We start from the raw sequence: 26424 nt of genomic DNA on the forward strand, positions 1-26424 counted from the left end.
TATACCCGAATGCGGCGCACGATCGAACATATAACAAAGTTGTCACCGAACTTTATTTGTCCTATAATAAGGAAGGGAAAATATCGATAAAACTCAAGGTAAAACAGAGAAGTGGGTAAGGAAGTCGGTTATGCACGGGGAAGGTATTAGCACCTCTCATATCCATGGTACCCCATTGGAACCATTTTGAATGCTCTTGCTTGGATGGGTGTTGCTATCTTCATGCACCTGCAAAATAGAAAAATAGGTTAGAGAGAGAGTGCTCGAGAAGGATTAGGGCCCTCATGCCTACGTATTCTCATAGTGCAATGAGAAAGTTAGAGCCTCGTAGTTCGTGGAACCAAAGAGAAAAATGGGGAAAAGAAAATAAAAGTGCTCACCAAGGATTCACATACTCATGTCTATGTATCATTATAGTGCAATAAGAAAGTCAGAACTCCGTAGTTCGGAGGACAAAGACTGAGAGAAAGATAAGATTAGGGGTGGTGTTGAAACCAAAAGAAAAAGGCTTATCAAAGCACTGGGACTGACATGGTAAGGAAAGAATATAGGAACTTGTCAAAGCATTGGAACTGACATGACAATGATCTTAATAAAGCACGTGTATGATATGGTAAGGGAAAGGTGTTAAAAACAATCAAGGAAGGGGGTTAACCATAAAGGTGTGTCCCAAAAGAGGTATATAACCATGATGGTGTCAACCTGAATTGTGGTGTCAAAACCAAGAAATGGGGGTTAACCATAAAGGTGTGATCCTAAAAATAGTTGTAAAACCAAAGAAGGTGTCAACCTAAATTATGGTGTCAAAACCAAATAAAAATGGGGGTTAATCATAGAGGTGTGTCCCAAAATAAAAGGATAGGGGGTTAACCATAGAGGTGTGTCCCTAATAAAAGGATAGGGGATTAACCATAAAGGTGTGTTACTAAAAAAGAAGGAAATTTCAATGGTGTTTAAACCAAAAGGATCTAAAGAGATGAGCCACTGAGGATAGTTGCAGACTTGACAATGAATTGACTAGAATTGCACTAAAGTCTATGAACATAGATGAATACTCTAAGGAACTGGGTCATTCGTCTTGTATCCAAACTATTCAGAATGAGGATATGAATGTCCCCCCCCCCCCCCTTCTATTTCTTAAGGCTCATGGCATGCAATCATTGTCAATGTATGACAAGTTGTTGAAGCAGGTTCACAAGAATGATATGTGGGGATGAGGAAGATGACTGATGTCTGACTGGTGCTTAAGGTCTTGTGCTTGTTGAGAGGCTGAAGCTCTAAAGTAATAGAGAGAAGTTCTATCAAGTGACCAAGGGACTTATGGTCATTTGACAAAGATAAAAAGGGAAGTGCAAGGTTGTAGGATCTAGTTGATCAAATGGACTTTGATCAAGCTAAATCAGGGGGGAAAAGACGGATAGAAAAACACAATGCATGATCAGGAAAAAAAACTAGCTTATGGTCTCATTCTTAGGTAGCCCAAGAGAAAGCCATGTGGGTGCAAGTGTACTGAGCCTAGTCCCACTATATGGTAGCCCAAGAGAAATCCATGTGTGTGATAAATGTGCTAACCTAACCAGATGAATGCAGAGACATAAAACAAAATTATAAAACAAGGTCACAAGCCAAGAGTTCAACAAGTGAACGGAGTGCAAAGCCCATGAGTCCAAAGTCACTCCCAATCAAGTAAAGGGTCTAAGGTCCTAAGTCTAAAGTACAAAAGTCCAAAATAGGGGCATCATCACTCCAGGTCAAGCTTAGGTATTAAGGATCAAGTTAGTCTATTTTATCATGTTTTGATTCATTTATATGGTTTCCAAGCAAATCAAACACAATATAAGAAATACGAGATGAATAAACAAGATGGTCAATATAAGATGAGCAATGTATGAAGTAAGATGATGAATGAGACATAATAGTAAATTGCATAAAGTAAAGGCATAAAAGTAAATGACTTGAATTAAATGACAAGAATTAAATGACTGAAATTAAATGTCAATAAAGTAGAGTCAACTGTTAATAGTGAGAGTTGGTGGTTAATTGATTGTGTCGGGACAGTTTAGCACTATGTTAAGCAATCGTAAGTAGGCTTATATGGAAGTCATACATATCTGAGGCCGGCCAACAACAATTTATGTGTCAGACATGTTAGAGAATTAACACAAATTAACCTCCTAAAACATGTAATACAATGGATTAAAGTAGAAGAAAAAGAAGGTAGATGAATCAATTCAAGATGAGAACCAACTCAAGTGTTTTACTTAGGATATACTATCAAGCAAGTCAAGGGACCCAAACATATGGCTCAATGAGGGATAACCTATCATTATTTAAAAGTGTCAAAAATGATCCAATGATCATTTATCAACGTGTTTGAAACAAAGATTGAATCAACCTCAAATCAATTTATGGATGACTTGAAATGAAGAAGCAATGGTCAACCAAGTCAACAACTAAAATCAAAAGCATCAAGTGTATCAAAAGTCAAACAAAAATGAATTTAAAATTGATTAAAAGGGGAAATTAAAGAGAAAATATCAAACTGTGATCAAAAGGATTCAAAAATAGTTGTAAAAATTACACAAAATCCCAAATATTATGCATGAATAGATCTCAAAAGTTGGATGCAAAAATGTTTTGAAATGATTAAAAAATAAATTGGAAAATGAAATTAAAAAAGAAATGAAAATAACAATAAATGTAAAAATGGTTTAAAAATTAAGAGAAAAATGTATGAGATGCACAATATTTTAAAATACTTTGTGTAAAAAAACTGGATCAGAATAAATAAAAATGAGTGAGAAACTAAATGGAAAAGAAATAAACTAAAATAAAATAAAAAGAAAATATAATTAGGGCACCAACGGTCAAGAAATTAAAAAAAACGTGTGGAAGCTTCCGATTGGATGGAATTTGAACTTGGCACCAAAACACACGCAGGTTCACATCATCTTCAACCTTCAACTCGATTTCTATAATTCATGAACTCATTTTTTTATAAACACCCAAGCATGGCATTAAGTTCGCAACACGTCATCGTTCATGTCTCCCTGCATCAAAGTCATTGATTGGCTCTGAGCAGGGAGAATTTGATTAAGAACTCGAAGAACCCTATTTCTTCATAGTAAAATCAAATGATGGATACTAAAATAATTCCATGTAAGTGGGGGCTTTTGATCAGTGGATTAACGCGAAGAGTGCGGTAGCTTGTTTGCTCAAGAATTTAACTCGTAACTACCTTCTCAATTGAAGCTTCAAAGATCAACAATGGTGGATTTAAAGATCTGGTTCCAAGGAGCTTCAAGCCAAAGTAATGCTTCAGTTAGCTTCAGAAGGTGTCGATGAAGGATTTTGGGTGGAGATTCAAAGTTAAAAGAGCTTGAATCAAAGAAATGGTTGACTAGTTATTTGAGGTATTGGGCTCCAATGGTTTCAGAGTTTCTTTAGCTTTTAAAGATTGCAAACGAAGGCAAAAGCTTCATCTATTTATAGGGAATGTGTTAGGATTCAAATACGTGTGAAATAGATCTTAATTCGTGTGAGTGGAGTGAGAAAATCGTGAACTGCAAATCGTGTGAGAACAAAGGTGAAAAGTGTGACTTGGGCACGAAACCTGGTCGTTTTACACTCCATGCTACGCGTTTTGTCAAGAAAAACAAGTTCGCACATGTGTGGTGGTCCTAGATTGAAGAATGACGTGTAATTGTAAAATTTGGCTTCGTGCAAAACAGAACTCACGACACTATGTTTGAGCTTGGGCCAAATGAGATTCCCTCGTGCGTTTCTTGATTTTTTCGTGCCAAATGTTCCTTTCATCGCCATGAATTGAATGCAAAAATAACCAACTCCAAAGGAGGCTTGAGGAGAAAATGACAAGTGCTGAAAGTTGGGGTTGTGGCTTGCATTCTAGGTCATCCATTTGGTCAATCGGCCTTGGCACATTTTGGACATCTTGGGGTCCCAAGTTCATGACACCATAACTTTTGATTCCCTCGTGCATTTTGAGACAAACATGGGTCAAATTATCTTTGACATAATCTTAACAAGATGCAATAATAATGGGATCAAAATTATGCTTGAGCTGAAAATGGCATGGCTTCCAAGTGGGGGTCATGACATGGTTTTGCCCTAGTTTTGCCACTTAGCCCTTTCCAAAATTAAGGTCTTTAGGGGTTAAATTGATGATTGAGCCTTGAAGAAAAGTTGTAGAGGAACGTATTAGGAACACTTGGCTCAAAGAAGCTTGTCATTTGGTTAAATATTGAAGAAGTTATGGGGTTTGGACCAAAAGCGAGTCATGCTTGCAAATTAGGTCACCCAAACTTATGACAACTTGTGCAAACTTACAGTTTTCTTGCATCTCAAGCCGAAATGATGATAGAATGAACATCCCTTGAAGAAATCTTGATTAGGGCTTGAATGATCTTGAGGATGGCTTGAAGAATGGGTGGAATGGCATGGAAATAAACACATAAACCACCCTTGAATCAATGAACCAAAGCTTGCATCTTCTTTGATCAAAATGGCCATTGTTTTGTCTTGATTTGGAGCATGATTACCTACATAACCAAAGGAGCAAACAAGTATCACTCGTATGATGCTTGGTTTGTTAAGCAGTAAACAACAAGTGAAAATCCTAATGTTAAGATTGAACCAAGAATGTGACCATGCTTGTGAGCCAATTACCAAATGAAATGGTCATGATGATGCATGAGATGATATTATGTATGCAAATGAAACTTAAGCAAAGGTAAAAATGGAAGGGTAAATTTTAGGGAATTACAACCATTAGTAATGCTCTTAATAAACTACTTTGAAAATGTTATCTTATTCATTTCGCTAAGTTGGTACATTATTCTTGTTCTTATTTTCTTTATGAATGTTTATGTCATAGTAATAACACAAGTGGAACCAAAGGATTTATGTTCATGACAGTGCATAAGCTAAGTCTGAGTTTGTTGTTTGAAATGCATGAATTTATGTTCATGTACATGTAATCGAAAAAAGCATTGGTTTTGATGTGTCTGGTGATGGAATATGTGGTGGCTGAGTTGTTTTGTTTATCAATAAAGTCTCACATTGTTGTTTGCAAATAAAATGAATGTTTATAAAACTTAGTCACACATAGGCCGGTGTCATCTTGTGTGTTGAATAAATGCTAAATGAAATGAATGTTGTTATGAATTAGACTTAGGTCCAGTAATTCTTTTCAAAATTTTAAATAATTAATTTATAAAAATATTAATTAAAACAATTAATTATTAATTTATTCTATAAAATTTATTATGTCATAAATTATCCTAATCATCAATGACATAACATTAAAAATTATTATTTTTATCTCAATCATCAATGGCATGTATGCAAAAGTGAAAGGAGACTAAAAGTTTAAAGACCATCAAAATTAAGGAAACAAAATAAATGATTTTGTAATAGAGTATCAATTATTTAAAACATTCAAACTAGAAAATCAAAGATGTATTTAAGTCAAATATTTTTCACTTGGAATAAATTCTCTTAGAAAATACAGTTCTCTACTCATATACTTTAATAATAATAATAAAACTTCTATTTTTTATTGATGTACTCGTAGGTTGATTATTTTTAAAATGTCGTAAAAACACATATTGCTACATGTATACCCATTGGAGATCCTATAGTAGCCCCTTAACTGATAACATGAACACACCATGTCATTCACGATGTGCTCTATGATTTCAGACTTATCTGCAGATGCCAGCTTAGACCACAGAAGTCATATTAATGCAGTTGTGAAGCAATAATAAAACCATCATATTCGTCAAGGAGCCAGAAAAAATCAGCATATTGTGTATTAAATTATTTGGCTTATGTAATGGGGATGGTTGAACTTGTGCCCTATACATCCTATATTTTAGGTACATTGAATGCCTCTCTGAATATAGGCCTTGTTTCTGTATTTCACAAACCACACAACATTGAAGGCATAATGCTCTGGTTGGACAAAAATAATGCTGAACAACTGCAGTGGCTTCCTATCATCTGGAATTTGCTGTGCAACAAGATAAATGACCTTAATCAACATTATGAGTCTGATAATGCCTTGCCGACCTTCCTCTTTTTAAGTATTGTGAAAATTCATTCTGACTATCTGAGTGATATAAATGGCTATCTGATTTTCTCGGTTTCTCTGAATATCGAAGCGAATGATCTTCATTGCCTCTAACTTTCTCACAGATTGATGGAGAATGATATGGCTGGCTATCTGATTTTCTCGGTTTCTCTGAATATTGAAGTGAATGATCTTCATTGCCTCTAACTTTCTCACAGATTGATGGAAAATGATTTTCAGATCCTCGAGACCTACTAGGAGATATAAGAGGTATGTAAAAATCACATCCTCGAGACTTATTGGGGGATAGAAGTGGCGAATGACGTTCGTTTCCTCGAGACCTTGGGGATCGAAGTTGTATGTGAAAGTCAAATCCTCGAGACTTGTTTGGAGATGGAGGTGGTAGCTGAAGTTCGAATCCTTTTCCTTTATTCATGTTTTGGAGTTCATTTGAAAACTGACTACGGCGATCCTTCAAAAAGTTTAGTTTGGATGTCAGTCTTGTCATTGTAGAAGTAGGGGAGTTTGTTCCCTGCTGTAAAAGAATTTAAGGAATAAGTCAGTTCAATTAAACAAAATTTCAATATAATATGGTTATTTCTGTCAAAAGCAAATGTCCAATTATCGACGTGCTGACAAAAACTGCTTTCAGGAAACATCTTTGGTTTATTGTGTTTAGATCAGATTTTGCAAATTTGGTTTGCTTGAACTTGATGTTCATAACCTTGCTTATTAGAAGTGATTCTTGTTTATTAACTTTTATTTAGAAAGTGATTTTGGTCAAAGAACTGTTCGAAGGCTATGATGAAAATCAAGGTACATGTATAGTTATTAATAAGGGTATCTTAACGTAATAGTATACTATTAACTTGAAAATATTTTTGCCAATATAATATAAATACATATTTTCTGTTTTTTTTTGTGGTTAGACATCAAAACTATAGTTTGGATGGTTTTAATGTAAAATTGATTTTGTTCCTAACCAACACCGTAATGCTCACACAAATTCAAAACCATTTTTGTACTTTTTAGAGTCAAATATGATCGCATGGCTTGCATAACATCTTCCACAGATGCGTGACTCATCATCTATCACCGTAACTACTAACACTGATAAATATAGTATATGTATATAAAGTAATTAAGTCCATTTATATCAACTAAGCATTGAAATGTTTTCCCTACAACAAAATTATTGGTGCTGATTTCGCAATTTAAAGAAAACTTTTATTTTCATCTAGATTCATAATATAGTCTACAAACCTTACCTCAACCCTTGCACCAGATTTCTTGGAACTAGGTAGATGTTTGTTTGGTAAAGGTGCTGACTCTGGTTTTCTCTCATTCTCATTTTCTGATCCACTAAAATGATTGTCCTGTAAAATCGTAAAAATACCAGATTCAAATGATAGTTCATTCCAAATGGGGAATGCCTTTTATTTTGGCATCAGAATGATTATAATTAATGGCTTAAAGGCAGAGATATACTGTAAAGGAACCAATTCATCCAAAACTGACAACATAACTTTCAGGCATCAAGCTGATTGTGATATTCGTAACTGGCATTAATTCTTAACTGAAATATTAGATTTACCTTACTTATTGATCTATCATATTCTGAAATGGCTGCAACTTCTGTATCTGGCTTACCCTTCCTGTCAAATAGATTCCCCATGTAGAAGATAAAATTTTATCATCTATACACAAAAATATTTTATGTGCCCAAAAGACCTACAGAATTTTTTTTCATGAAACTAAATTGATTGAGTCTAATATTGCAAAAGTAGGAACCAAATGGTATGCAGTGTTTCTCTCAAGTAATGATTAACATACAAATTTCTTTCATGGCCTGATATCAATTGGGTTTGATCGCAGAAATTCTCCATGGAACCATAAGTCCGTTCAAGTAGTGCACTAAGTTGTGCCCCAAGCTCATTAACCTTCAATTCTAAGTCGGCAAGATCTGTTTCTATCGTCACTAATTCCTCAAAATCTGTCTTGGTCTGTGGAAAGTGTGCAGATTACGATTTTGCTGCATCATGAAAACAAATTATGAACAATATTTGAATGAGATAGACTAACCTGTTCATCAATACCAGATAATTCAGATAATGTCCCTGGAAGAAATTTAAGTCCCGCTTCAAGAGTTTCCCTGAAGTTCTTCTCCTTTAGCAACTGCTCCTGTAACTTATCCACCTGCAAGGACATAGTAGTTAACAGAATCTCAATTTACATGAGTATGGAGTAAGAGGGGCACAGGGAGTTGGTATGTTCTCTCATAATGAGCTTACGTCTCGCTCAAGAACCAGACGGCGCTCTTGCAAGGCTTCCTTTCGTGTTTCCACATAAGATTGCAGCTTTGCATTTACTTTTCCCTTCAAGAGAAATTGAAAATGGATAATTTATTCTAGTAGATTGACAAGGCTAAATTGAGAAAATCAAGTTTTAACCTCCGCTGCAATCTGGCTTTGCAATTCTGTCTTAACAGCTTCGAGCCTCTCCACTTCAGCTCTAAGTATTGTGAGAAACATAAATTAGTGGACAGAGTAAAGTGAACAAAATTAGAAGAGCCGTTTAAGTGACAGCTCCACTTCAAACAGTAATCTAACATTGGAAACATCCTGTAAGATAATATAAGACACTCTAAGATAGTGTTAGAGATCATATACCTTCGAACAGTACGATTATATATAGAATTAGAAACTCTAAATACCAATAAAAACTTGAAATAAGAATTTCACAGTTCTTAGATATCAATTACTTACTCGTTTTCGTCAAGAAAATCAATGGATTCCATGGAAAGGTTCTTGCTTCCCTGGACATAATACAAAAAGAAGACATCATCATAACTGGGACTTTATAGTTATAGAATAAAGTCGGTTAAGCTGGAAATGTAAAAGCTTTAGTCAATTTAGGGGAAGTGACAGTGACAGTAACAAAGACAATTGCCAAGATAAAAAAAGTCAAATAATTAATCATGAGAAGATTTACTCACAGAATTTCGCCCCAAAACAGTGCGGCGCCGATGCATTGTTCCATCGGACATGGTTATAGATTTGTTCATACATGAAGAAGAGCTAGGACTATTTAATCTATTCATTGTAGTTTGGTCAGGGGATAAGCCTTCAATTATATCAGTGGCCTTGGTGGAGTCATTTGCAGAAGCAGTTTTATTTTGGCTTGTGAAATTTTCACAGGGCTTGCTGGACTCATCTGCACAAGCATTGTTATTTTGGCTTGCAAAATCTTCACAGCTTTCGATATCTTCAGACAGAGGCACTGAGACTTCAGGTGAAATTGTTGACAACCTTTGGTCGACTGCGAGATAATCGCTTACCACTGAGGACTTTGAACTTGAATATGAAAGAATATGGTCCTATACATCAGACAAAATTAAATGAGTAGGGCATTCCCCTCCCTTTCTCTCCTCAAAAAAAAATGAGTATACTTACGGCAATCAGAATAGCATGGATCGGAAGATCCAGACAAACATGAATCATAACAAATAAGAAATAGTATTTTATCTTTTTTCAAACATGGAGGATGAAATGTATAGCATTGCAACTTAATATGTCAGCGGTAGCACCATGTTTGGATGTAAAAACATAAGATCTGTATATTAAATTTATGAACAACATCAAACTATATATAATTAAAATAGAAAATTCAAATGATTAAGGAATTTATAGAGCTTGGATTGGGAAAAAGTTGTTTGACAATACAAGGGTTAAACTAAAACTAAGGTCAGTTAAACATGGCTATACTTGAGAAAAGGATGTGAGATTTAGAGTAAAACCGAAATTCCTTAATGCTGAACTACTCATTTCTTCTTCCTTGAAAACTTGAGTTCTGATCTTTTCAATAAACTAAATTTAGTTCAGCAGAAAGAAATGGATATGCCCACTTACAAACTTATTTGCTATAATTTTATCAAATTGCCATGGCATAACTAAGACTCAAACCTTATCATCATATTCATCATTGACTGCAGGGTCTCCAGTCTCGCTGTTGGTTTCACTAACAACATCATCATCTGCATCTACATCCGACCCTTCTATTGATTCGTCTTGTTCATCATCATAAGAATCATCATAGGACAAATCATCATCAGTGGCTTCCTCACTCTCAGATTCACCATCTTCTGAATCCATGTACATATCAGGGCCGGGAGATGAAGAACCTTCCTGATAGAACACTGATAACTTAATATATGTAGAGACAATAGTATAGAGAATTTTTATATAATATAACTTGAAGAAGCCTGTACTTTTCAATCAATGATGAAGAGAGACATCTGCCTATTAAGTCCAAATGTTCAAAAAGTTTAAATTGATTTTAATTTAATTGCATGGAGTCTAAATTATGAATGAAAACCACATTTTAAATTCTAAGTTGATACGAGGAATGGCGTTCTCAACAAAAGGCGCACCTTATTTTCTGTTTAAGTTATGGGTTTTAAATAAAGAGAAGAGAGAAATAAATAACAAGAGCTTATAGAAAATAACTTGACAATAGTTTCGTACAAAAGACTAAATGCTAACCTCTATTCATATGGATACATAGACTCATATTCCTAAATATATGGGGAAATAAATAAACAACCCAAAATAATAACCAAGTAATATGGAAATTATTCTTAAGAGATAATCTAAGACACTCAAAGATTAGAAACTAATAGTAGGAAATTATCTAAAATATTCAAATATAATATAAAGATGTGTAAGATATTTCTTACTATATTCTAACAGTCGCAAATTGAGAAATCCCAATGAAACACATGCAAAATATTTTGGATAGAATTAGAGTTTGACTTGACTCACCCTTACAAAACCGACTTGTTAGGTGGGGGATGACACTCTTTATATACTATTTTTAGGCTCGAACTTTAATCAATTTGGGACTTGGATTTTTTCCAATACACCCCCTTACGTCCAACACTATTGGGTTTGGTGTGTGGGTATAAACGGTGGGTGGTCCGAACTGTTGATCAGTGGGACTTGGTTTTTCTAATTCACCCCTGCACATCCAACATTATTGGGCTTGGTGCGTGGAATAAATGGTGGGTGGCCTAATTCATAGACTCTTGATACCATGTTAGAATTAAAATTTGGCCTAAGTCATTGCTACAAAACTGGCTTGCAAGGTGGGAGATGCCACTCTTAATAAACTATTTTTAAACTCTACCTTTAACCAATGTTGGACTTGGATTTTTCCCAATAATTTCAAAAGCAACCCGTTAGGTCCTCTAACACAAAAATGAAATCAATAAATGAAGAATTGAAAGGTTCCCAATAACTAAACAAGTATGAATCGACACATTAACATAAAACACCTATACCAAAATCCCAATCACTCCAAAAGCAACTTGTTAGGTCCTCTAACACAAAAATGAAATCAATAAATGAAGAAGTGAAAGGTTCCCAACAACTATTTAGAACAAGCTTTCAGAAAAACAAGTATGAATCAACACATTAACATAAACACCTATACCTCATTACTGATGTAAGAGAAGCATGCAATATGAACGCATGTGCTATAAAATGAAAACCATGAAAAAAGAAATGTAAATTATAAATAAAACTACCTCAAATATGCTGTTATATTCTTCTAATAAAGTAATAACAATTGCTTGAGCATGGTTAGCTGCAGCAGCTGCTTGTAGAAGTTGAATGGAATCATCTCCACCTACATCAAAATCATTTTCAACCTCACAATCTCCAATTAGAAGGGGGCGAAGAAGTAATGGTGCCATGCACGCTGCCACAGCCGATGAGCTCATTCTGTTCTCAGCTTTTTGGGAAGCTACTGCTTGCATCATCAAGAGTATTCTGTAAAATAAAGAAATGCATAACTTACATAGTATAAAAATATAGATATGAGTAATGGAGAACAAAACAACAACAATCACAACAACCAAGCCTTATCCCACTAAGTGGGGTCGGCTAAATGGACCAACTCCATAATGTTCTATCCAGGTCAATGCTTCTATCCAAATCGTTAATCTCGATATCTTTTTTAATAACTTCTCTTACAAAACTTAACCAAAAATAAAATTGTCAATTGTCTAATATAAGTAAATAACTGAAGGTTAGTCCTATTCATGGAATATACTCTACTCGCAAGTTACTTCTCAGACATTGCCAACAGAATAAAATGTACACTACCACTCATATATAGAAAGATCGAAAACCATAACTGTTATCATTTCCAAAGACATGGTCCAGTATTCTCCAATATCTAAATCTCAATTCTTATTTGAAGTATTGTTGAGTTTCTTAACATGGTTGAGGCCATTTAATGGCAGCTGATGCTTTGGAGCTGATGCTTTGGAGCTTATGGATTCGAATATCTTCAACAGGTAGGGATGGTAATTTGACCCATCCCCAATGGGCACCCGCAAATTTATCCATAACGGGTATGGTAAAAATCCTTAAAATGGGTACGGGCATGGGCTCGGGTAATTACCCATAAAAAAGCGGGTACGGATGCGGGTATGGGCACCTTGGTACCCAGCCCGCCCCATACTCGCACACTATATATTTATGTATTTTTATTTTTATTTATATATTTTAGTTTATATTGTTATATAAAAATACATGTCTATCAATTATAAAACGTATATCAATGTTAAGCCATTACATATTTAATATAAGTGTTCGTTTATTTCAGCAATAAATTGTTTGAAATTTTTTTAATGTTTTTAAAAACTTAAAATTATATGATATTTTATAATTGATCTATTTATTTTTAATAGGAACGCGGGTCACGGGTACGGGTACTTACATACCCATAAGGCACGGGTACGGGTGCTAACTTTGGCACCCAAACGGGTATGGGCTCGGGCACAGGGATTTTTTTAAATTGCGGGTATGGGGATGGATATTATAGTACCCTGCCCAAACCCTGCCAATTGTCATCCCTATCAACAGGCCTGTCTCCTATGTGTTGAAATTGGAAAAACCGGTATAGCCCCACATATGTATGTATGTTAATGTTAGTGTGTGTGCGCGTGGGTGGGTGGGTGTATACATCATATTTATCATATATAGAACAGGGTTATCAAATTGAGGCGACATGGCCGCTACGGCCGATATACATGGCGGTTTTTGGGCTCGCCGCAATGGTAAATATTGGCCGGTATTGCGGGTTTTTCCACCATAATCCGCTATAACAGCGCCACAAAGCAGCCGTTATGGCGGGATTTTGGCTCTCCACTACGTACCGCTATCCGCCATCGACAACACTGATATAGAGAAATATCTATCCCAATATAACAATTACAATGTATTAGGTTTTTTAAAACAGAAATTTGACTTCACATCATTATTATTATAGTAGTAATATAATTCAGAAAATAACCTGAGGAATAAGAGCAATCTTAATCCTGAAGTACAGCACATAAGTTAACAAAGATTGCAATAAATGGTTAAAAATAAGGGTAGCAATCAATGATTTCTTCCGAAGAGAAAGATATCATAAACTGAAAAGTAATTAATCAAAATTACCTTTGCAACAAACGGCGGTTTGGTTCTGGAAAAGTGTCCCATATTGCTGCACGCATAGCAGAAACCCTATTCGCACGTGAAGTTCCTAATAGATGAGACAAGTTCAAATGATGAATGAAAATTAATCTTCAAAAGAAATACATAACTGTAAAGAATATAAGAATTTTCCTTGTGTTTATCTCTTATGATGTAACTGTACACATGAGAAACTGAAAAAATGTGGAGTGCATGTACTAGAATAGATTCCACATGATAGAATACATGTAGTGTACCACCGCGTACACATGTATATGGCACTGTGTATGCCTTTTGCTATACAATTAGTTAGAGGTTTAGCTAGTTAGTTATGTCAGCTGCCACATTCACTTAGAGTAGGTGATATCCTGTTAGTGGCAGTTGCTGACTGTTTTCTACTCTGTACCCTATAAATACAGGTCTCTATATTAAGAGATCTCGGAATATCAATTACAGAATCAGATTTCTCTAAATCTAACACATTTGAATGGGTACAATTAGATCTCAGTTATATACTGATACTAGGTGCGTCAGTTACAACTGTAAGAAACTAAGATGGGCTGGGAGCTTCCCAAATCAGGACCAATGTTACAAAGCAATTACTCTAGTGCAATAAAATATAAACAAAACAGAGATAAACAATACAAACAGAGACTTATCTCAGCATTCTCCTCTCAAACTCAGTGGTTGATCAAGTGCAAACCTGTCAACTGCTCTAACTCTAAGTTTGTCACAAGCACGGGGAACTGAAATGCAGACAGAGGCATAGTGAGTGCATCAGCCTACTGATCTTGACCTGGGACATGACACATGATAAGGCTCTTATTCAGAACCATATGTCCAGCTGCATGTGCTTAGTGCGAGAGTGCAGAACACAATTGCAAGACAATTTGTACACGTTCTAAGTTCTCCATTTATTTTTCTTTCTATTAGGCATTTGACTTGAATCATCATCTTGACTAAGGCACATATCTTTTACTATATATTATGTTTTCTTGTAGGACCAGAGTGCAGGTGAGATGGTTGCATCAGATGTGAATCTAATGGCCTCTAAAATCACCCCAACTACCCTCATATTTGCACTGCTGCAGATTCCACCCTTCTGATACATGAGCAATTGGATCACCCTAGCCTTTCAAATTCATGAAAATTGTAGCCAAGACTGTCAAAGTTATCCAATGTGTCCCGTGTTCGTGTCAAATTGGTAAACACACTTGTAGTTTGTTTCCAAATCATATATTGTTGGAATTTATGCCTTCATTGTGGTCCGCCCCTAGTCGCCTAAATTGTGGCATTTGACTTGCCTTCATTGCAGCCTCAAACACCTTCATTGCTTCGTTGTGTTGGGTTTGAAGGGGTGGATTTAGTCACACATTGCTTAGAGATATGGCATGTGTTGTGTTTATAAGTGGGGGCAATCCTCGCCTTACAAGTCGGCTTTGTAGGGATGAGTTAGGTCCAACCCAGATTCTAAGATGGTAACAGAGTCTATCCTAGATCACGTGTTGGGCTTCCCGCACCGTCCACACTTCGGCCTCGATGAGGCCCGAGCATGAGGGAGTGTGTTGGAATTTCCGTCTTCATTGCGGTCCGCCCCTAGTCGCCTAAATTATGGCATTTGGCTTGCCTTCTTTGCAGCCTCAAACACCGTCATTGTGTTGGGTGTGAAGGGGTGGATTTAGTCCCACAATGCTTAGAGATATGACTTGTGTTGTGTTTATAAGTGGAAGAAATTTTCACCTTACAAGCCGTTTTGTAAGGATGAGTTATGCCCAACCCAAATTCTAAGATATATCCATAGTCAAGCTAAGTCTCCTTCTCCTTTTGTTTTGGCATTGCACCCCTTGACATCATACATCTTTGGGAATACTTGTTTTTTACAGCCTTTCTCCAGATCGTGATAAACAATTCACTTAGTTTCTCATAAGGTCTTTCTGGGTTACACTAAATGCATAAAGGGTTATTGTACTACATGTATCTAGTCTCGGCTTTTGTTATTGTCTGTGTATATATTCTCTGGCCCATTTAACAAACTTTATCTTGGTCACTTTACCTGTTCCTCCAATTGTAGCTTAGTATACTCCACCGTCCATACCCATGTTCAAAGCACTTCTACGCTTATTCATCACTTGCATATTTATCATCACATTCATCGAGGCCATCTACGCCTCTGACACTTGCACCCGTGTTTACTTCTCCTACTGATATAAATCCTGTATACTCTCTAACTCCACCTATTTTGAACCAACCTCTTGAAACTGACCTTGCTATTGCACTCAGACATGTATACTGTCCACTTGTATCCCCTTTCCTAGTTACATTGCTTTGAGCTATCATCATTTGTCATCGTCGTAATTCTCATGTCTCTCTTCCTTGTATTCTATGTCTATTCTATAGTAAGACTACACAGGAAGAAATCTCCCTTGGGTGAAATTAGACTATGCTTAAAGAAATATTTGCACTTCAGAGAAGTTGGTTTGGATAGTTCAATAACTAGATGTAGAATGAAATCAGGGAAAACTGTAAGTTAAATAATAAGAGATTTAAAGCTAAATAGTATATCGTCAGGCTTGATACAAGACAGAGAATCATGGCATTGTTTGATCTATGAATCTAACCTCAGCTAATGGAAAAAAGCTTGTTTGTTGTTGTGTGGTTATTTAAGTATAGCTGGAAGTGGAACAGCAGGAAAAATCATGTACAACAAGTACTGGATAAATTTTTAATTAATATTAAATGAAGTAAAAACTAAAATAGTACTTACGAGATGCTTCTAACAATGCCTTGCAACAAGATGCTGGGACTGGAAAAGATCGCAGTTCACGAATTACATGCTGAATTTTTTTGAAAGAAAAGTAAGAAATTACAATTTTTAGTATATGTGCTGGATGAAGGAAAGAGCCATTCAGTTTATCATGATACCTTAACACAATCAGCAACAACATGTGCATCCTCCTCCTCAGAAAATTCAATTTTTCCTGCAAACATAGAGCATAGACGTGAACATAAGATTTGATCAGTAGCTGTGGTAAAAAAAAAGTAGTGTCATTTTATGACCTAGAAAGACCTTGTATCTAATTCTAGTAAGAATAAGGGGCACATTCAATTTACTATAATGGTCTACTAATATATACTTGTGAAAGAATTCTGATTATTTGCATGGAAAGGCCAGAAATATGGCTGAAGATATGCTAGACAAGTGAAAGTCATCTTCACCACAAAATCTAATCAAAGTGGAAGCATCCCAAGGAGGAAGATGTACAACAACATTAAAAAAAAAAACAGCGGAAGGATTTTTGAGAGTCAGAAGTACAAACCTTGTTCATATTCTCGCACTCGATTTTCAACATCTTCAACATCAGCTGCTTGACGCAAAATCCCTTCTACTTTGGCTCCTGTTTTCTAGCATTAATTAGCTCCACATGAAACACCTTATCGGTTTGTGTCATATGTAAACAATACCATAAGGGTTATAAAAAACATATACATATTCACTACCAGCTTCTTCCCTGCCCCAACCTCAATACAAAAAGTAGAATCCCCATATAAGACTTCCGTTGCAAGGTCACAATGATAGTCAACCAAAGGAGAACTGGAAAACCTAAGTTTAGAAGAAACCACATAAAAACATTGCTTTAGGTTGTTTGTTTAGCTGAAACTTTGGGGTTTCTGTGCGGTTACAATGGAGGGATGAATATAAGTGGCATTGTTAAATATTGAACCTCTAACATTTCCACACATCAACCTTAAATACTGAAGCAAGTTTCAATCAAGAAACAACTTCACCGGCACTTGTTGAAGAGTCCCACGTCTGATGAAATATGGTTTGAAAATATATTTATAAATGTTGGCAATCTCCTCACCTTACAAGTTGGCTTTGTAAGGTTGAGTTGGGTCCAATTCTCCTGATTTCGATTAATTGTGCTGATTAGGCTTTATTATTTTATTTACTTTTATAAGTTAGCATAACAGAATGGCTCTTATGATGCTTTAAGCTGAAGCATGCATTAAATTGAAGAGAAAATAATTCGGTAAAAACAGTCTAATGTAGACACGCACGGGAAAGCATTGAACATTTTTTCTTTTACAGTTCTGATAGATCAAAAGGATGGATTCATACTTTTAAAAAACTCAACACAAGAAGCATGTGTGTTTCCATTTATATGATTTTTTTTGCGTGAACAAGAACACACAGAAAAGAAAACCTACCATGCTCTTCTATGAACCTCAGGGCTTTTTCCAAAAAAGACGGAGTTCCGTCAACTTCCTCCAAAGCAAGTAAAATTGGCCTACCAAGGACTTCATATTTTACTGTATCTTTATCCTTCACTATAGAAGAAATGAAGATAAATCATATGAAAGCAAAGCAAGCTATAACTTTTTTTCTTCTAAACATCATTATGAAAATGCATGGTTTAGGACAACATTATACTGATCGTGAGAAAAAATGACAAAACAGGTCTGCTAAAATACTGCAGAACAAACCAATATATACAGAGAAAACAATTAAATAAATTAAAAAATAGACCTAAAAAATTTAAAAATAATTACGGAAGAGTGATACTATAATCGGATATGCAATACTTGAATCTCCTGTGCTGAGTAGTAGACGGAAATAAGTACTGAATTTCTTGAGATTGACTCTCAGCATTGTGGCGTGAGTTTTAATTTTAGAGTGTACAATGTAAACCTCTTTACTATAGGGAATGAAACCGTTAACTACAACCAATAATCTTTCGTAATTTACTGATTACATTTTAAAAAAATATATGCATACCTAAAGAGGGAAATTAGGATAGAGAATATTTACAAACAAGCAATAAGAGGATTTAAATTAGCAAATCATATCAGTTAGCATTTACTCTATTTATTCTACATGCTACCATAAAGAGAGGAGAGTGTAGTCTGATTTAAACACACATAACTCACAAATTAAATAGGGTACAGACGGATCCCACCACTTAAGGGATTAAATCAGCTATAGCCAACAAACTTTCCTAATTGACTAATAGAGTAAGCGAGAAAAAAACACAAGAAAGAGGGAAATAAAGAAAAGGAATATTTAAGTAAAGGAAATAATGAAAGTCTAAACTAAACACATGGAAATAAGGAAATAAGAAAAGTTTCAAATCTCAGCAATAATATTCACATCAACCATCAAATCATAAAACAACAATTAATATCAGATATTTATATGTAGGTGTTTGTGTATGGGATTATATATATATATATATATATATATATATATATATATATATATATATATATATATATATATATATATATATATATATATGTATATATATATATATATATATATATATATTTGCACTTTAATGAGAATTAAATTGCTTAAAAGTTATAAACTGGGCAACATTCATAGAGTGCACACAACGAGACGCAACCTTCGAAGGAAATTAACATGAATGAAGCACAAGAGTAGCAAGAGCATACACTGGTCCAAATAAATATCGAGTGAGTCAGCCTGTCCACTTCTTAAGATACCACTTTGCCCCGTCACATTAGTAGCACTTGGTGCGTGTGCCAAAACATTCTCAAGTGCAGTTTTCCATTCATATAAATCTTCAGTAGTTTCAGCCTATAGCATTAACAAATGCAGAGATACATCAGCAAAAGGGAAACATTTCGTATTCACATTTCTTCCTGTATCTTGTATCTCATTCTGTGTCAAAGCATTATTGAGCATACCAAGCCCAATATATCTCACAAAACATATAGGTTATGTCATTAATGATGAAATACAGTAACTTAAAGGGAATTTACAGAATATTATTTTTTGATACTCGTAATACAGACATCCTTTACATTATAGAATAATGTCGCAAATGTTATTGTTAACTAGACCATAATTATATTATACAGAACAAATCTGTCCCAATAACAAATTTATGAAAATAAAATCTTAACAAATACAGAAAACAATGCAAGAGCTAACAAGCAACACAGCACAATTTATACTTTATCATCAAGGCAGAAAGCAAAAAGTCTTGAGTAGAGAAAGAAACCAACATTTATCATAAAATAGCAAAAATAAATTTGAAATGTTCTTCAACAGAATAAAAGTGCTGAATTTAGAGGAAAAGCAAAGCACCTTAAGCGTGAATACTCGTCCATCACGAACATCAGGAAATTGTACAGTTAAAAGTTTCTTATCTTCTTTGATAGAAACACTACAAAATTTGATAAGATCGGGTCAAGAAACTTCACATTCACAAATACTACTACAGCAAGATTATGAAGACAAAAAAAAAATTCAAATAATGAGTACTTGTCAAAAACAAGCTAACCTGCCTGAATTGTTAAGGTCAATGCCACCAAGGGTCAAGTTCACTTCATTTCCCTTCTGAGAAACAACATTCTAAAAGTAGAAAAATGATTAGGAAATATACTTAGGAAAGAACAACATTTCACACACTCAAAAAATTAGGCTTATATGTTGAATTGCAGGAACATGTATTTTAATAAGGATTCTTGTGTTCAGACATTGCAAAACAAAAATCATGATAAAAGATATGGAGAGTCTGTGAATGAACTAGTTCTAAATATAAAATAGATGGGGGAAAATTATCAATCTACATAATAAAGGATAAAGCACCGTATCGTAAAAGAGTAATAAACTAAGTACCAAAAAACAAATAAAATTAGCAGTTGGTACATGATCATGTATAAGCATATTTGGACAAGTACAGCAGGATACATTTGTTCCTTGGTGGTAAAAGATTGAAAAATATTCTGGTTTCCAAAATTTAATAATGAGAAATATATTTGACATATTAATTATGTTGATTTAATGAAGAAATTTTACCATAGATAAATTTTCGATCTTTAAGAAAATAACTGATGAAGAAAAAATATGTTAAAATGTGAGTGAACCTCAGGATCATCTATGTGCATTCTTTCAATTAATATCCAACTTCATTGTTTTTCTAGTAGAGTTTTATTAAAAAAGCAGTTCTGCTTGTACTGTACAGGGAAGACAGCAGAAAAGATGTGCAAACCAGATGCTATAAAAAATTACTTACCGGATCACTTCTGAAGAAAACAAGTGAAGTTTGTGTCAAAATAAACCACCTTTTCTTCCAGGATGTCCATCCAATTCCTACACATCGCGAAATACATAATGTGCAATAAATAATTGTTTCACAAAATCCGCCATTTTGCCAAGAGTTAGATTTTAGATTTGGCATTTGAGTATTTTAAGTAGTAAAATACAGACTGTGATTATGTTTGGGGAGAATTCGAAGATTATAAGAAAAGTATTAGTTACTACTCTGGTTTAGTTACCAGTGCCAGCTGTCAGGGACAGCTGCAAGTTAGTTAGACCCAACTATGCACTGTGCAAACTATTTTGCAAGAGCTTTTTTGTCCCGTTTCTCCTCATGTGATTTATTGTGATAGTCAATCAGTTGTCCTTCTTGCTCATATCCCATTCTTCATGCAAAGAAAAAAAAACACATGGAGATTGATCTCTTTTTTGTCGGAGAAAAGGTGTTGGCCGAGCTACTCATAGTGATGCACACCCCTCATCCCTGGTACTAATCAACGGGTTGATTTCCTTACCAGCTACCAAGTCTGTTTCCACATCCAAGTTCCTTCTCATGAGCTTCAAGCTCAATTTGACTGACTCTTCCACAAGTCACCCACCTTGAGCTTGAGAGGGGTGTATAAGAAAAGTATAGGTTACTAGTACTACTACTGGTTTAGTCAATAGTGCCAAGTGTCAGGGACAGCTGCAAGTTTATAGAATAGTAAAACATACCTTTGGAAGATATGAAAAGTGGACCACTCTTGAAAACCTGTAAGAAATGAAATCACAGGAATTCAAACCACTGTAAGGGAGCAACATGGACTAAACTCCTTAAAAAATCTAGCTCTAAATCATCCGAACCTTCCATCAAAGTTGCTACTTGCAACTCCCTCAAGAAGTCTTACTAGACTCATGCTTATGCACCTTAAGACACCCTACCTTATATTCTTAATAGGTGGTCTCACTTGTTCTCTTCACTAATAACTAGAGGCTAGATTCTCATTACAATTTGGGATTTAGTTCCTTACAGCATAAGATCTCATCAAAAAATCAAAGTAAAACACTCAACCAGGACTCATGCTTATGCACCTTTAAAATACCCTACCCTATTGTTGAATATTGTTCTATTATCTTAACAATAATGTAAATCAAATTTTATATATCTGAAGTCCAAATTGGAAACAAACAACTTAATGGAAGGGTTAATGTGTTGTATATATAAAAATTTATTTACAGCACAAGCACTTCGCATATAAGTGTTTATGTCTAAGCTATTCATATAACAAAAGATAAATCAAAGTAAAATTGTTTTCAAATAAGCTATAAGTTGTTTTCGCAAATTATCCTCAAGAACTTATAGACATTATCATGAGTTGTTTCGATAAGCTCCCCTAAACATTCTCACAAGTGTTTATGCCAGATGATAACCTCAAATAACTCAATCCAAACAAAAGTTACTAAGCTATTCGTATAACAAAAGTTAAATCAAAGTAAAATTGTTTTCAAATAAGCTATAAGTTGTTTTCACAAATTATCCTCAAGAACTTAGACATTATCATGAGTTGTTTCGATAAGCTCCCTAAACATTCTCACAAATGTTTATGCCAGATGATAACCTCAAATAACTCAATCCAAACAAAAGTTACTAAGCTATCCGTATAACAAAAGATAAATCAAAGTAAAATTGTTTTCAAATAAGCTATAAGTTGTTTTCACAAATTATCCTCAAGAACTTAGACATTATCATGAGTTGTTTCGATAAGCTCCCCTAAACATTCTCACAAATGTTTATGCCAGATGATAACCTCAAATAACTCAATCCAAACAAAAGTTACTAAGCTATTTGTATAACAAAAGTTAAATCAAAGTAAAATTGTTTTCAAATAAGCTATAAGTTGTTTTCACAAATTCTCCTCAAGAACTTAGACATTATCATGAGTTGTTTCGATAAGCTCCCCTAAACATTCTCACAAATGTTTATGCCAGATGATAACCTCAAATAACTCAATCCAAACAAGAGTTACCAAAGAACACAAAGCCTAACAGAGGAGATAAAGCCATTAAGAGTCGTGCTTTAAACCAAGTCTTATCTCACTAAGTGAGGTCAGCTACATGAATCAACTTCCACCATAACTTTAAGCCACAATTGAATCACACAATTATTTATCCTATTTTTGCAAGGAAAGAAAATTAATTACCTTATTGCGAGAAGAAAGATGTTGTAAATTTGCAGGCTGAGGCTGAGGATTAGATGACGGAAGAGAAGAATCACTAAACACCTACAAAACAAACACATAATAATCCTATAACCTTCCTCACCAATTCACACAACCAAAACCTAAATTTCATTATTCACAATTCACCATTAGAAGGAACAACAAACCCTAATTCCACATAAAAAATTACCTGATCCATTTCACCACTCGCGTTATTCATATTTCCGATCATATCCCCTCCTACAAACACACAACCCTGCATAAACAACAATGCAGGTCAAGAATTACAACGAAAAACGCAGAAAAATCATGACATAACCAAAACGATGGATTACCTAATAGAGAAACGTAGCATTTCGAGAGTGATTGTAATTAAGATGAAAGGGAAAGAAGAAAGTGAAAGGAAAAGAGAGTTTTGGCGTCGTTTAACTCTCTCGATCGCTTCCACTCTCTTTGATCCGAATGGAATGTGATGCGAGAAGTGAATGTTTTGTTTTGGTACGCAATGAAAGGAGGGAGATGAAGTGAGACACGTCATCGTCGATATTAAAACCCGAACCCGTCGTTGATGGAGGGAAAATACGTAACAGCGTTGTGTTGCTCTTTTTAGCGGTAAAAATAGAAAAATATTATTAAATGCTCAAACTTTTTTTTTTGTATATATTAAAATGCAATATTAAAATGAATCAATATGAGATCTAGAGACTATAATCATTTGTTGAAAATGAAGTTTTTTTTATCAAAAAGGGGTTTAAAACTAAAAGAGGCAGGTCTCAAAAGCAATTTGTGTCCTAAAACTATGCAGAAGCTCAAACGCATTAAGGAGTTGAAAATTTATGTTTGTTAATCGATTAAACTCATTAATTAATTGATTCAAGTCTATTTATTTTTTAAATTTGGCGACATCTAATAGAATAAGCATCATTTCTAATTTATTAGAAAATCAAACCAACAAAAAAAAAATCTCTAAGGTGGATTTGTTTTTAATCAACCTCTATGCAAAATCAATCAACATTAATTATTTAATTAATTAAAATCAATATTTAATCAATTAAAAGGCTGAAAATAGCAACAAATCTCAAATTGGCAAATTAGTTTTCAATTACCTATGATAAAAGATCAACTTAGCATTGGAAAATTTTGTTTGGACCAAATTTCAATCAATTACTTATTGGTTATAAAAAGGTAATTTCCTTCTTGTATTACTATTATTTGTTGGCTATTATTATTGACAGAATGACACCAAATAGGATGCTTGATTTTGAAAATACATGGTCAAATATTTATGAGTCTAGAGATTTATTGTGTCAGAATAAGGATGAGTTTCACGATAATAATTTTTTGACTGTTGCATTCTCAAATTTCTTTACCTTAATGGAAGTTATTATAAGAATTTTGGTCCCTTCATAGTTCTTTAACAAACAAGATTCAAAGACTTGTCTGTAGTAAAGAATAAAATATGTATTTCAGATTCATCAAGATGTTCTATGCAAATATCAAATTAAATAAAGGGATAATAACATAAGAGGTTCAAAGGATTCAAATTTATCTCTTTATTGTGTAGTTTGGGAATCTTTGTAATTTACCTACTACTGAAAACCTCTACTTAGTTGATGCTTTATCTAGTGTTGGTAATTTCAATTTTCTCCTCGATGCTCAATCACTCCTCACTAATCGACATACATGTCATAGGTTTAATATCGATGCAAAGTATATGAAAGCACATTTTGGTTTCATTATCCATTTGGTATCACATGTGTTATTTCCAAGGAAAACCAACCATAATGATTTTTTAATGAACGGTGTTGTAGTCACTTGGTTGTTGACCCAAAATATTGAAATCAACTGGGCAAGTTGGGTGACTGACTGTATGTTAGAATGCAATAAAAGGACCAATGCATGGCTACCTTATGCAGACTTGATCAAAAACATCTTATGTCGTACAGGAATCACATTAGAAGGAGAACGTCTAGGTTCATCATGTTCAATAATTGGAAGAAACTCTCTAAAGCATGTACAATTGAGAGATAATCATGAGAACTTGAATACGATCTAACATACATGGAAGTTTTTTGTCTTGAGAATCCTTACATTCCTTCAACATAAGTCTTATTATCCTCCATTCTTGCAAGCACTCATAAAGAGAAAAAAACATATTAATTGAGAACAATGTCATAACTCTTCAACGGGTAACTAAGAAAGTCCCTTTCTTGACAAACCATATGATCAACTCAAGAGAAATAGTTCATCATATACTGCTTATTGTTGTTGATGATGAAGGCAACAAAGTGTAGTTGTCTTAATTGAATTGTTTTCATGTTTTCTTTGCATGCTTGATATTTTTGTCTTTATCGCTTTGTAATAAATAAATTTCTTATTTTATAATATTCAATTTTGTTTGCTTATATGTTATATATAAATTCTATATGTTTTTTATATTTTCTTTTCCTCATTATTTTTACTATTTTTTTATAACGGCAAAGAGGGAGAAGTATACTTTCAAAGACGGTAAAATATAGTCTATTAATTTGCGATGGGGACTTAATCACCCAAAATATTTTATCTATCTTTTCATGTTTCACTACCTCTCTAAAAAATGCATTGTCATCGTCAAAAATAGGAATAATGTGGTTTTATTTGTTATGTAAGTAATATTGTCAAAGTTTTTTTATGATGAGAATTGTCAAATGGTGGTGTTGATGACAACTTTCAAATGGTGTTGACGAGGGCATTTGTCAAATGGTTGTGTTGATTATAACTGTCAAATGATGTTGATCATGACAATTCTTCCAAAGGATTATGATGATGACATCTCAACATGAATGAGATATCATAAGCCTCATCATTCAAATGTGTCAAGTTCTAGTTGAAGGTGTTAGAAAATGTTGAATCAAGTAAATGAACTTGACGTTAAAGATGTGAAAGTATGAAAGCTCGTCTGATCATGTGCTTATAGGTTTACCTAGTTTTGACTAATCAATCGTAAAAGAAACAAAATTAAGTTTTGAGGTACTAAGGCAAAACACACACACAATGTCATACCCCAAAATTTGCCCATTAATATTTTAAGACATTTTTCAGGGCACTCCGACTCATTTTTATGACACTGATCTTAAAGGAACAAAGGTCCAGCCCACGAATGGCCCAATCCAGAAAATGACCCAAACTGGCCTGTTCGCTACACGTTCGCTACACGCTCGCCTAGCGAACGTTCGCTACACGCTCGCCTAGCGAAGCTGACAGACAACAGAAAATTTTGGGCTTCATTCTGAGCCCATTAGGTCATCAAAGGAGTATTATAAATACCCCAACTCCAGAACGAAAAGGGGAGAACGAAAAACCGAGACGGAGACGGCCGGAAATCCTGGCATAGCAACCCCGGAGAGTAGCCCGGAGAAGTCGGAGTGAAGAAACCCTAACGGCCGCTCATCCGCACCGAAGTTACCGCCGCCCAACTCAACCCGATACCAAAAGTGACTTGCCAATTCAGCATTACCACTCCATTGCAAACAGGTTTGTGTATCATTATTGTTTTATGCTTCCAATTTG

The 26424-nt window shown here is 34.6% G+C and overlaps 1 protein-coding gene across 3 annotated transcripts; it reads right to left on the reverse strand.

The window, feature by feature from the left end:
* Positions 1 to 5546: 5546 nt before the first annotated feature.
* Positions 5547 to 23444, reverse strand: LOC127118681 (rho GTPase-activating protein REN1). Of its 3 annotated transcripts, none has more exons than XM_051048932.1 (24): positions 23211 to 23441; positions 23066 to 23131; positions 22858 to 22938; positions 21392 to 21428; positions 20655 to 20731; positions 19920 to 19990; positions 19724 to 19802; positions 19066 to 19210; positions 17821 to 17940; positions 16929 to 17006; positions 16534 to 16589; positions 16376 to 16445; positions 13597 to 13681; positions 11676 to 11919; positions 10054 to 10275; positions 9087 to 9467; positions 8857 to 8906; positions 8542 to 8602; positions 8383 to 8466; positions 8174 to 8287; positions 7925 to 8094; positions 7686 to 7746; positions 7360 to 7467; positions 5547 to 6623 (listed from the first exon to the last, which is right to left on the reverse strand). In XM_051048932.1, the coding sequence occupies exons 2-24, from the start codon at positions 23105 to 23107 to the stop codon at positions 6054 to 6056; spliced, it is 3006 nt and encodes a 1001-aa protein (XP_050904889.1). In that variant the 5' UTR covers positions 23108 to 23131; positions 23211 to 23441; the 3' UTR covers positions 5547 to 6053. The 3 variants fall into 3 exon arrangements, with proteins under 3 accessions (XP_050904889.1, XP_050904888.1, XP_050904890.1); XM_051048931.1 differs by having other exon boundaries at positions 5547 to 6626; positions 23211 to 23440; XM_051048933.1 differs by having other exon boundaries at positions 6164 to 6626; positions 7355 to 7467; positions 23211 to 23444.
* Positions 23445 to 26424: the final 2980 nt, after the last annotated feature.

This window comes from Lathyrus oleraceus, chromosome 2 (assembly GCF_024323335.1).
Source record: "Lathyrus oleraceus cultivar Zhongwan6 chromosome 2, CAAS_Psat_ZW6_1.0, whole genome shotgun sequence".
Lineage (NCBI taxonomy): Eukaryota > Viridiplantae > Streptophyta > Magnoliopsida > Fabales > Fabaceae > Lathyrus > Lathyrus oleraceus.